This window comes from Myotis yumanensis, unplaced genomic scaffold (assembly GCF_028538775.1).
Source record: "Myotis yumanensis isolate MYYU_CA2020_CCGP unplaced genomic scaffold, mMyoYum1.0.hap1 SCAF_1, whole genome shotgun sequence".
Taxonomy (NCBI): domain Eukaryota; kingdom Metazoa; phylum Chordata; class Mammalia; order Chiroptera; family Vespertilionidae; genus Myotis; species Myotis yumanensis.
In genome coordinates this window covers 3,485,656-3,497,044 of record NW_027223752.1, presented here as the reverse complement: position 1 = coordinate 3,497,044, position 11,389 = coordinate 3,485,656, and the positions used below count along the sequence as shown (strand labels likewise).

General features: G+C 56.3%; 1 protein-coding gene across 2 annotated transcripts; it reads right to left on the bottom strand.

The window, feature by feature from the left end:
* Positions 1 to 1,644: 1,644 nt before the first annotated feature.
* Positions 1,645 to 9,795, bottom strand: LOC139000483 (uncharacterized). 2 transcript variants are annotated; one of them, XM_070402672.1, is made up of 5 exons: positions 9,678 to 9,795; positions 8,829 to 8,988; positions 3,513 to 3,637; positions 3,257 to 3,415; positions 1,645 to 2,334 (listed from the first exon to the last, which is right to left on the bottom strand). In XM_070402672.1, the coding sequence occupies exons 1-5, from the start codon at positions 9,745 to 9,747 to the stop codon at positions 1,829 to 1,831; spliced, it is 1,020 nt and encodes a 339-aa protein (XP_070258773.1). In that variant the 5' UTR covers positions 9,748 to 9,795; the 3' UTR covers positions 1,645 to 1,828. The 2 variants fall into 2 exon arrangements, 1 of the variants encoding a protein (XP_070258773.1); XR_011469641.1 differs by lacking the exons at positions 1,645 to 2,334; positions 3,513 to 3,637 and having other exon boundaries at positions 2,529 to 3,415.
* Positions 9,796 to 11,389: the final 1,594 nt, after the last annotated feature.

Below are 11,389 nucleotides of genomic sequence, written 5' to 3'. Positions count from 1 at the left end.
TGTAACAACCCGCCCCACAGCGACCACTGCCGTCGGAGAGGTGGTGGGGCCACGTGGCGGGAGGGTGGTGGCCTCGCAGCTGAGGTGGCTGTACCCACAGCCGGCAGGGACCCAGGGCAGACCACGCCCTGGCCATCACCTTGACCTCCGCCTTCTGAGACCTCCTGCCACCCATGGCCTGCCTCCTGACTCCCCCCCCAAACTGTGAGGTAATGAATGGTGTGGCTCTCAGGTGCTAAATGTGTGGGGATCTGTTACACAGCCACGGAAAACGAGGCACCATTTCTTCCCCTCCTCTCTCCCTCTCTCTTCTTCCTTTTTAAACAGACCACGGACTCCTTCCCTGTGATGATGGATGATGCAGAAATGGGCCCCAGAACAACCTTCGCTCCGTGTTTCCTGTAACACAAATGCTGGTGGCGCTGGGCTCCAGGGACTGCAGGTGGCCACTGGGGGTGTCCAACTGGAGGCACGCATGTGGGCCGGACAGTGCTCTTTCAGGGCCCGTAACACCAACACAAACACACACACCCCACCGCAAAAGGGCATTTTTGCCACATCCATGCCCTTTGATGGTGGAGCTAGCGACCTACAGTCAGAGAAAACCTCCCAAGGAAAGAATCATCAGAGCTGGGATGTGCCTGGAAGGGAATGCGGCCTCGTTCCCCGGGAACATCTGCTCCCTGAACTCCCAGCCTCGGCCTGTGGCTCTCTGTCTCGTGTGTGTGTGTGTCCCTGCTGGCTGTGAGCTCTGTGAGGACAGGGAGCGCATTTCGGGGCCCCGGGCCCATTGGGTTCCGGGCATGAGTGCCCTCACTAGGTGTTGTCCGAATGAAGGGCACTCGGTCACAGAAAGGGGTATGCAGGCCACGTCCCAAATGCCACACCTTTACTCCAGCCTGGGTTCACTGGGGGCCCGGGGTAAAGAGGAAACATTTTGGAGACAAACAGTTTGATTGGCTTCCCAGCCTTCCAACCTATTGACCACCCAAGGCGCTCCCAGCCCCGAAGGCCTGTCTGTGGAACGGCCCACCAGCTCGCTGGCGTGTGCGGCGTCCCCGGCGCACAGTAGGCCTTCGGTGTCTGTTCATGCTTTTCCTGTTCTTTCTGTTCTTTGATCTCATGTCACTCTTTTCCCCTTTTAAGAAAACCAAACAGGTTTCTGGCCTCTTGAGCAAGACCCTTCTAGAAGGAATTCATATTAGAGCCGCACTAACAAGGCCTGGCGTGGCCTTGGCGGCTGCGTCGGAATGTTCCGGGCCGTGCCAATCCACGCCAACAGCCACCGCTGCCCAGGTTCTGGCCCAGGCCCAGGCCAGGCTCGGGCGAGAGGGGGCTGTGATGAGGTGGAGTGGGGAGAACAGCCGCGGACGCAGTGGGTTGAGGGTGCGTCCCCGGGCGGGAGTGTCACACTGCTCAGCTTTTGTCGCCAACTCCAGGCATCTGTGTGAGCGAAGGCCTGTCCCTCTGGGGCCGTCTGCGATAAACCAGGTGCCCTGACCTTCCTCACGGCCCAGGTCAGAGGCGTGTCCTTGCCCCAGAAAGGACGCACGGGATGAGGTCAGACAGGAGGGCTGGGGGCGCCCGGACGCCGGGAGTGACGCTCAGCCAAGTGGGCACATCAGCCACGTTTTATTTCTACAGACAAACAGCAGCCTGAGGGACCCCCGGATCTCAGACTTCTGGGGGCAGAAAGTGCAGTTTGCGCACCTCACTTCCCAGCACCTGGCCAGGCACAGCGGCACCAGCGTTGTTGAATGAAGGGAGGGGGGAGGGAACAGAGGCCGATATGAAGAGAGCAACCTGTAAGAACTGGCCCCTTCGGGGGTCAGTCCCTGACAATAGGTTGAGCTGAGACCCCTCCTGGGTGGATTTTTCCTTTAAAAATGACATGAGCCTTTGGGGAGGGAGCTCGTCTACAAGTGGATTTCGGGGCCTTCACAGGGGAGGGAGCAGCCGGACCGGGCCCTGTTCGCAGGCCCCCAGGTGGCTGCTGACGAGGCCCGTGGGAAAGGCTCCCAGCACCCAGGCCCCTGGCAGCTTGAGCGGCTCCTGGGCTACCTGAGCCCGACAGGAGGGCTCGGAGGAGATGCCAGGGAGACGCCTCTGGGCTGCCTTTCCATCTCATCCTGGTGGGTCCCGACCGTCTCTCCTGGACCACGGCGATATTCCAGCTGCGCCGCTCACTGCTCCTGAACCCCCTTACAACGGGGCAGGCTCCTGGGACCTGCTCCCTCCACGCGCCTCGACTTAGAACCCTTCTGAGGCTCGGATGCAGAACAGAAGGAGCCCAGCTCTGGCCCGGCCGGCGTGGCTCAGTGGTTGAGCATCGACCTGTGAACCAGGAGTTCACGGTTCATTTCGATTCCCGGTCAGGGCACATGCCAGGGTTGTGGGCTCGATCCCCAGTGGGGGGCGTGCAGGAGGCAGCCGATCAATGACTCTCTCTCTCATCATTGGTGTTTCTCTCTCTCTCTCGCTCGCTCCCTTCCTCTCTGAAATCAATAAACATATATGTAAAAAAAAAATAGAAAACATACTTCTTTGAATAAAAGATTTTATAAAAAAGAAAAAGAGGAAATGTGTTCTCCTAAATAATGTGAACTAGCCTGCAACGAAGGCCCGAGGAAGGCAGGCCTTGCCCAGGTCTGCGCCTGCAGTCTCTAGGATGCAGGTGGCGGAGGGCAGGCACGCGCCTGGCTGGGCCTCCCTCCTGCCCTCCGTATGTCTGGCGGAGAAGTGTGCTCCGGGGAGTGTCACAGAAGCCCCCACGCTGTAGGGAGGGACAGAACGGGACGCCGAACATCCGAGAGGCCAATGCCTGGGCCTGGGCCTCGCACCTGGCAAGTGGCAGAGCCAGGACTGGCGCGTGGATGTCTCGGTAGAAAGGTCTGCATTCTGCACCCCCTGTGCTCCGTCACCTCCGAGTTTCAATGACATTGAACCCCAGAGGGCTCAACGTTGTCTGGAAGGTGTGCTGGCAAGAGGATCCGCGGAGTTTTCACTCCAGTTGTGTTTTCCCGACATTAATTGCTCTTGCCTTCGGGGCCTGGTGCCCACGGGCGCTGATTACAGTGTGATGAAGGGCTAGTCCAAGCCCAAGTTCAGCCGTCAGCCTGCCAGTAGCTCTGACACCTTGATTACCCGTCACCTGTAACTACTGAAAGGTGTGATATCCTGAAGCTTTCATTTTACCTTCCCCGGGGGCGGGAGATTGGCGGGGAAGGTAGGCTGCCCTCTGACAGGTGCGCATTACCTCTGACGCTCATGAATACATGTTCCGCGTCTGCCGCCGCCGGGTGGGTCTCCCGGGATGAGCTGGGCTGACGGCCGTCAGTGTGTAATTGCTGGGCTCGGCCGCCTCTCCGGCTGGGGAACGAAACCTTGCTCAAGGTCAGCGTCCGGGCCAAGTGAGCTGCATCAAGGACAAGGCAGTCTTCAAAGAAGGAAGCTCACCCCAGATGGAAAAAGGGGTGTGTGTGTGTGTGTGTGTGTGTGTGGTGTGACCATACCTTCAGGCCAGGTAAGGCAGGAGAAAAGGTGACAACTTGAGGGATGTAAGGGTGCCAGACCGCACTGGAGGGGTGGTGGGTGAGGGGTGATGGCCACATTTTGAAGACCTGCTCCGACAGCCCTTCTGAGGAATTTGATCGTGACAGAGAGGAAAGAGGGTAGAAAAGCAGCAGCATGAAAAATCCATTGAAGGTGTGTTGTTTGTTTGAAATATTCTTCATTTTGGTAAAATAAACATCTATAATAATAAAAGGGTAATATGCTAATTAGACCGGACGTCCTTCTGGACATCCTTCCTTCTGGACAAAGCTGCAGCGGGCAGGGGCCACGGCAGAGGCAGCAGAGGCCCCTGGGTGTGACGGCGGCAGGCAGGGGCTGGGGCCAAGGCCCTTGCACGAATTTCGTGCACCGGGCCTCTAGTAACATATAATTGGCCAGGTGAATGTGTACAACCCAGTGGCACAAGGCTGTGCAACCCTCACCACTATCAAAAGTTCCCAAACATTTCCATCACCCCCAAAGGAGACTCCACACCTATTATCAGTCACTCCTCATCCTCCCTCCCCCAGCCCCTGGCAACCGGCAATCTGCATTCTGTCTCTATGGATTTACCTATTCTGGACATTTCCTATCAATAGAGTCCTATATGCCCGGCCAGCGTGGCTCAGTGGTTGAGCATCAACCTATGAACCAGGAGGTCATGGTTCAATTTATGGTCAGGGCATATGCCCAGGTTGCAGGCTCCATCCCCAGTAGGGGGCATGCAGGAGGCAGCCAATCAATGCTTCTCATCATTGATGTTTCCATCTCTCTCTCCCTCTCTCTTCCTCTCTGAAATAAATAAAAAATAGTACTTAAAAAATAGAATCATATAATGTGTGGGCTTTTGTGACCAGCTTCTTTCACTTAGCACAATGTGTTCAAGGTGCATCCATATTGTAGCAGCATTTTATTTATTTTTATGGCTGAGTAATACTCTGTTGTGTTCGTTTGTCCATTCATTTGCTGGTGGATGTTTGGGCTGCTTCCACCCATTGGCTGCTGTGGGCAGTGCCGCTTACAATCTTCTGAGTACAGGTTTTTTCTTGAATACACGTCATCAGTTTGTTTGGGTCCATACCTGGGAGCAGAATTGCTGCGTCCTGCGGTAACTCTGTTTAACTTGTTCAGGGACTGCCAGACTGCCTTCCACAGCGGCTGCACCATTTTATATTTCCAGCAACAGTGTACAAGGGTCCCAAGTCCCCCACACCCTCGCTAACAGTCGTTGCTTTCTCTTTTTGTATTTTAAGATGTGTTGTTTTTTTTTAAGTGGAGATTTGTTCTTGCTTTACTCAGTGCTCACCACAGTCTCACTGGCTGGTAAGTGGTGGTGAGCAGACGGGCCGCCCTGCCCACCGGGGGATCACTGGCTGGTGGGTCCACAGCAAAGCCAGGCTCTGAGCGAAACTTCCCACCTATGCTGACGCCGAGAGCTCCCGCCCAGTTGCTTCTGCCTCCAGCCGTGGACGGTGAGAGCTGAAGCTTCGACACGGGATTCCAAGCCCCTTTAGGGGACAGGAGGGGAGAGTATACAGGCGTTGGTGCAAGCACCTTTAGGTTCAGAGCTGGCTCTGTCGTCTGCTCTCTGTGACCTTGAGTAAGCTGTGGAACCTTCCAGAACCTCGGCTTTCTTGTCGGTACAATGGGGATGATCCCATGGACCTTGGAGGGCTACTGTGAAGTTTATGGAAATAAGTCACAAACGTGACCCTAGCTCAGTCCCGACACTTCGCAGGTGCTCCGAGAGCCTGCTTCCCTTCCCTGGGCCGGGGAGGAAGAGGGAGGTCAGAACAAGGCGGGGTTTCTTTTTCCTGCAGAGCTGCCTACGGCAGACCCGACCAGCAGGCAGGAGTGTGTGAGCCGGGGACGTGCCAGCAGCACGCTCCCTTCCGCTGACCGGGGGCCCTTGCTCACCTAGCAGCCTCCTGCCAGTCACCTGGGTCTCCCCAGGAGCTCCGAGGCTTGGCAAGCTTTGGGCTCCAGGTTGCCTGGGGCTGCCGTGACAAACTACCACCACCGCACGCCTGATAAAGCAACGGAAATCACTCTCCCCGCTCCGGAGGCCGACAGTCTGAAACCGGGTGTCCCCGGGCTGAGCTCCCCCAGGAGACCAGGGGAAAGCCCTTCTGTGGCTCCCTGGCTTCGGGGGGTGCCCGGGCTCCCACCACTCATAGCTGCATCGCCCCAATCTCTGCCTCTGTCTCCACATGGTCTGTCCCTGTGCGCCTGCCCCAATTTCCCTCTCGGATAAGGACGCCGGTCATTGGACTTAGGGCCGCCCTAACCCAGCAGGAACTCCCCTTAACTTGATCACATCTGCAAAGACCTTATTTCGTAACAGGCTCAAGGTCACGGGTGCTGGGGTTAGGACGTCCGGTCCATTCAGGGGACACAAGGCAGCCCACAGCACTGGCCTTGGTGACAGGCGGGCAGGGAGTCAGGCTTTGTGGCGCGTAGAGCCCGTCTGGGGAGCCGGCCCTCTCTAGGAGAAAGAACACAAACTGAGGTTCGCCGGTCTGGGTGCAGGGCCCTGGAGGGGCTGAGTGAGCGAGGGGTCCTGTCACATAAGTGTCGCTTGCTTCATAAAGCCTACCTCCTTCATCCCGACTCGGTTCCGAAACTCATTACACGGAGCCTCGGGAACACAACGGTTTACAATGGCCAACCCTTAGACCCCGAGCTCCACCCGCAGACATGCCGGCTGCATGTCCGTTAGGACGGCCCGCGAGGAAACGCATCTGAATCTCACTGATGGTCGGAGCCGGGGAGCTGTGGGCTGGTCATCTTTTCCGTTTCGCTCTCTGAATGTGCTCGTCGCCCCACAGGGCACAGACTGCCTTGATAGACACCGTGGCAGGCTTCCCTTGCAGGCCCGAGGCGCCCATTAGCGCGGGACGTGGCCTGGCAGGTGGGGTCTGGGAGGAACTGGGCGGCCGTTGTCATAGAGACCTGCCCTGGGACCTGCGATTTCCTCAGGGGCTCCCGCAGCCCACACCACCGCCCCTTGGGCTTCCTGGTCCCCCCGCACCCCCCTCCCCACCCCCAACAGGTTCAGATCGGGAAGGTGCCCAGAAGGTGCCCAGAGAGCCCCTGGCCAGTCCACGTACCACAGGGAGGCCCCGCCGTGGAGAGTGAGGAGTCGTGGCTGCCAATCTGTTTCCCTGATTTACATCAATTTACATTCAGCTCTGGAGTAATCGACATGGAAATCAGGCCGCCGTCGCCTCTTCCTCGGAAATCAGATGAGGCCGCCCGGCCGGCGGGATGGCTCGGAACATGCTTCCTCGCTCCCCAAACCCCGGGCAGATTAATTTGTCACCAAAACAAGGGCTGGCATTGCAATCACGGTCACCCAGCTCTCTTCCTTCCCCCAAATTGGACAGATAAGTGGATGTCTGCGGCTCATTAACCCGGGTCCCGTCTCGCTGCATTTCCCATTTCCTTCCCGCTCCACGGAGCTGGCGTGTTTTCCATGTGAGATTATTGATGCCATTCGCTCAGTCATTCTCCCGACAATAATGTCCTGAGGTCTCCTATCACCAGGCAGCTGCTTGGTGCCCGGGCCGGAGGCTCTCGCCGGGGTCCCTGTCCACGCTCCGTGTCCCTGCCTTTGCCTTGTATTTGAAACACTCTTCATGGTGGGGAGAACCTGCATAAGCCTCAACTGGACAAACGTTCACGTGGGTGGCGTGTCACCTCCAACATGATCCACATGCGGAGTATCTTGGTGTCCCCGGGAGACTCCCGCATGGCCCCTCCCCGGCAACATCCCCGCCTGAGCTAACCGCTCCTAACGTCTTTCCCCGCCGGCTAGTTCCCCCTGGGTGTGAGCTTCCTGCAAATGGCGTGACCCAGGATGGAGACACGCCCACTCACAGGAGGTCTCACGTGGCAGGATGTGTGCCGGTCATCGTCATGTGTATGGAATTCACCCGCATGTCAATAACTCGTCCCTTGTGATCACCACGCGGCCCTTGGCTACACGTGTGCACCACGATGTCGGCGCCCATCCCCTGGCGGAAGGACACTTGGGTTGTGTCCCGTGGGAGATGCGGGTGAGGAAAGCTCCATAGACATTCTGGCCCCTGTCTTTTGGGTGCTCCCACGCTCGGTTCTCTTGGGTATAGTCCCAAGGATGGGACTGTGTTTAGTTGTAATGGATACTGCCCATCCTTGTCTTTATTTTTTAAAAGGAGTCCCCGCCCCCCCCTCAGTCCCACCACCTAACCACATCAGGGTGACTAACCCCTTACATCCTTGATTAAGCGGTTCTTCTTCAAAAAGCTCTGAAATCTTTTTTTTTTTTTTTTTTTTTTAAGAAAAGCAAGAAGGAGGGAAGAAGCCACTGTGTTTACAGGGAAAGTGGTTCCACATTCCTGCCGCATGGAAGGCAGAGCGTCCTGGAGGCGGCCGCTACCTGGCCCCGTTCCCCGGCGTATGACAGAGCAGGAGCCACGTTCCTTCTGGGCGGCTATAAATAAAGCGCTTTATCCATAGCAATTAGGCGGAAGCGTTTTTCCGACCGGCGTGCATGAGTTTCATTTCCCCACAGAGGCACATCAGATCAGAGACGTTAGTTTAAGCCCATTGCTATGCGTAATCATAATAGTTTTTTCACAGCATCTACTTCCCTTCTTCCCAACCTTCCCCTCTCCCTGCCCTAGTCTAGGTTTTATGTGGAAATTCTGCCTAGAAAAAGGCAGGCACCGCGTTCCAAGATTCTTTCCACTGAAGAAATTTAGAAGGGGACAGGATTTCATGTCTTGTGCCGCATGTAGAATGCTCCATTTCTGATTTCCTGGGATGGCTGGTGGACTCTTCATTAGCTGATGGTAAGATCTGGGCACGTGACTGTGTTTCCCTTTTCACCTTGTCTGCCAGGTAGCTCAGGGCCAGCAATTGCTCATGCCTATGGTTAGTGCCTCTGAGTTCCCTGTTTTCCTAATTCCTGACTTCACCTTGGATTATCCTTCCCAAGACTAAATTTCAGCCTTAGTTTACCCATCATGTCTTTAGAGACAGGATGCAAAGAAATAATAGTTTTTAAGTAGTTTTTATTTTCAGTGGCTGCTGCTCTAAATAAGCTCAGGATGAATGAGGCACAGGACCTAGACCGAGAGGAAAAATCAAGAGGGAAGGAAGGAGTGTGTGTGTGTGTTGGTGGGGGGGGGGGGTGGTTGGGGGAAGGGGGAGGACAACCCTCAGGGCGCATGACTATGCTTCTTGCACTATGTGAGCACTGGAGAGAAGTTTTTAACATTTGAAAGACTTACCGCAGATCCTCTAAGACAGATGGCGGAGGCGAGCTTGGGTCCAGGCCCTCTGACTCCAGAGCTGGTGCTTGCTCCACATCATCACTCCACTCCCCAAACAGCTGATGCAGACAAGGCCAGCCGATAGCAGGACGCACCGAGGACAGCAGAGCGCCGTGTGCTGAAGGGCAGAGAGTGAGTTTGGTTGAATTTACAAGGAAGATCAAAGAGATGGGACTTGAGGTGAACAGGTTAAATACAGCAAGGCATCAATCCTTTATTCACCCATCCATCTGCCCATCGGTCAATCCATCCATTATCTATCCATCTTTCCATTCATTCATCACCCACCCACCCATCTACCCATCCATTTATCCATCCATCCATCTTTCCATCCATCCATCCATCCATCCATCTACCCATCCATTTATCCATCCATCCATCTTTCCATCCATCCATCCATCTACCCATCCATTTATCCATCCATCCATCCATCCATCCATCCATCCATCCATCTACCCATCCATTTATCCATCCATCCATCCATCCATCCATCTATTCATCCATCCATCTACCCATCCATTTATCCATCCATCCATCTTTCCATCCATCCATCCATCTACCCATCCATTTATCCATCCATCCATCCATCCATCCATCCATCCATCCATCTACCCATCCATCCATCCATCCATCCATCCATCCATCCATCTACCCATCCATTTATCCATCCATCCATCCATCCATCCATCCATCCATCCATCCATCTATTCATCCATCCATCTACCCATCCATTTATCCATCCATTCATCTTTCCATCCATCCATCCTTTAATCCAACACTTTCCCACAACAAAGGTCTCACACCTACCGGGGGCTCTGGATCTGGGATGACCCTTTGGAATTGTCCCAAATTGAGCCAAGGCCTTCATACCCCACATCAACCAGCCATTGGATACAGATGACCCTGGGAAATAGGCGTGACCTTGGATGAGGCGGCGCCCTTCAGCTGAGAGCAATTGGCAGGAAGAGACTCCGATGAGAACCTCTGGCAGCCAGCGCTCCTGGCAGGTGGGGGAATGTAGGGTGCCCTGAAGAAGGGGCACTGGGGTGGCACGGCACAGGCACCCCAGGCCCTGCTTAGCTGTTCCCCATTGATTTTTTTTATTCCTATTCTGCCCCCCTCCACTTGCACTGTTCACTGCTGTGTCCATGGAGCCTAGAACAGTGCCTGGCCCAGCGTATGTGCACGACAAGCGTCCACTGAATAAAATGAAGGAACGGGTGGGGGCAGCAGCCAGTGGCCCTGAGTGTGTATAATGTCAGGCCCTGTGGTGACGTTTCACATGAAGTGTCCATGTAATGCAGGGACAAGCCAAGAGGGGGGCACTGCTATCCTTGTTCTAAGAAGTTAGAAAATGGGGCTTAACGCAGCCACATGATCTGCCCAGGGGCACAGTGAGAGTGGGTGGTCAAGTCCAGAGTTCGGGGATTCTGGAGGCTGGTTGTTTGCCTACAGAGATTTCGTCTTGTGAACGAGGGGTAGGTCCAGAGAGAGTGGTTTTCACAGCCGGGTGGCCACTGGGGGTTCAGGGAGCTCTGGGCACCCGGGTGGCGGGGAGGGGCCCTTTCGGCCCAGCTGTTGGTCCCACTGGGGTAGTCTGGGAGGTTCTGCAGGGCCTGCATAGAGGCCTACTGCTGGCTGTGAGGGCCAACAGCCCACCACACGCTTCCCCTGTCCCCTGCATGCAGACAACTCCTAAGTCCACGGGCCCAGGCCAAGCTCTCCCCACACTCCAGGCCCTCACGCCCTCGCTGGGTGGCCCGAGGTACCTCAGACTTCACATGGCTGAACTGGCGCTCAGCAGTCTGTCTTCTACCGCCTTCCCCCTCCCGTGAATGGCACCGCCCTCCGCATTGCCCAGGGTCTCCCTTAACTGCCCTCCTCCCTTCAGCAAGACCTGCCAACTCTGCCTCCAAAATAAAGCCCAGACCAGCCCCCTGAACCCCGTGTCCACAGGCGGCGCCTGAGCTGGCCCAGCGTCACCTTCACCTGGACCGCTGCACGAGCCGCCGGCCTGGCTCTCCTGCTTCCTCTCCAGGCATGCCCTGTCCTCCCCGCTCCAATGCCATGCTGTCAGGAGCTGTGATGTATCACCCTGCTTGGAAGCTAACAAATCAACATGCTGGTTTAGTGGAAGCTGAGAGAAGACACGGAGCTCCTGGGTCAGAGACAAAAGACTTTGTCCTTGATGGCAGAAGCAGTGGGCAGAGCGCCAGCATGCTCCCCACGGGCTCCCCACCCGTGCCCACCGGGGACGCAGGCGGGCCCAGGCGAGTGCTGCGACATGCAGCGCATCTGCATCCCCGTCGGGGACTGTGAGCGGCGGCGGGGCGGGGGTGGGGGGGTGGGGTGGGGGGGCGGACGGACGGACAGACTCGCCAGTTTACAAGCAGGGAGCACAGTGCGTCTGCGCTGGGTCATGGAGGGGACAGGACTCCGCCTCAAGCTCACTCCCGGCCAACCCTGAGAAATGGCTCAAGTGGAAAATGGGCAGAGCTGCCCAGCCAGGTGCTGAGCGT

Excerpts from the sequence above, each read along its gene's own strand:
- LOC139000483 (XM_070402672.1), bottom strand. The coding sequence starts at position 9,747 with ATGTGGGGTATGAAGGCCTTGGCTCAATTTGGGACAATTCCAAAGGGT. Across the intron at positions 3,416-3,512 it reads CTGCCTTACCTGGCCTGAAG|CTCACTTGGCCCGGACGCTG; the intron begins GTATGGTCACAC and ends TCCTTGATGCAG. Across the intron at positions 2,335-3,256 it reads TGTATTCATGAGCGTCAGAG|GTCGATGCTCAACCACTGAG; the intron begins GTAATGCGCACC and ends CCTGGTTCACAG.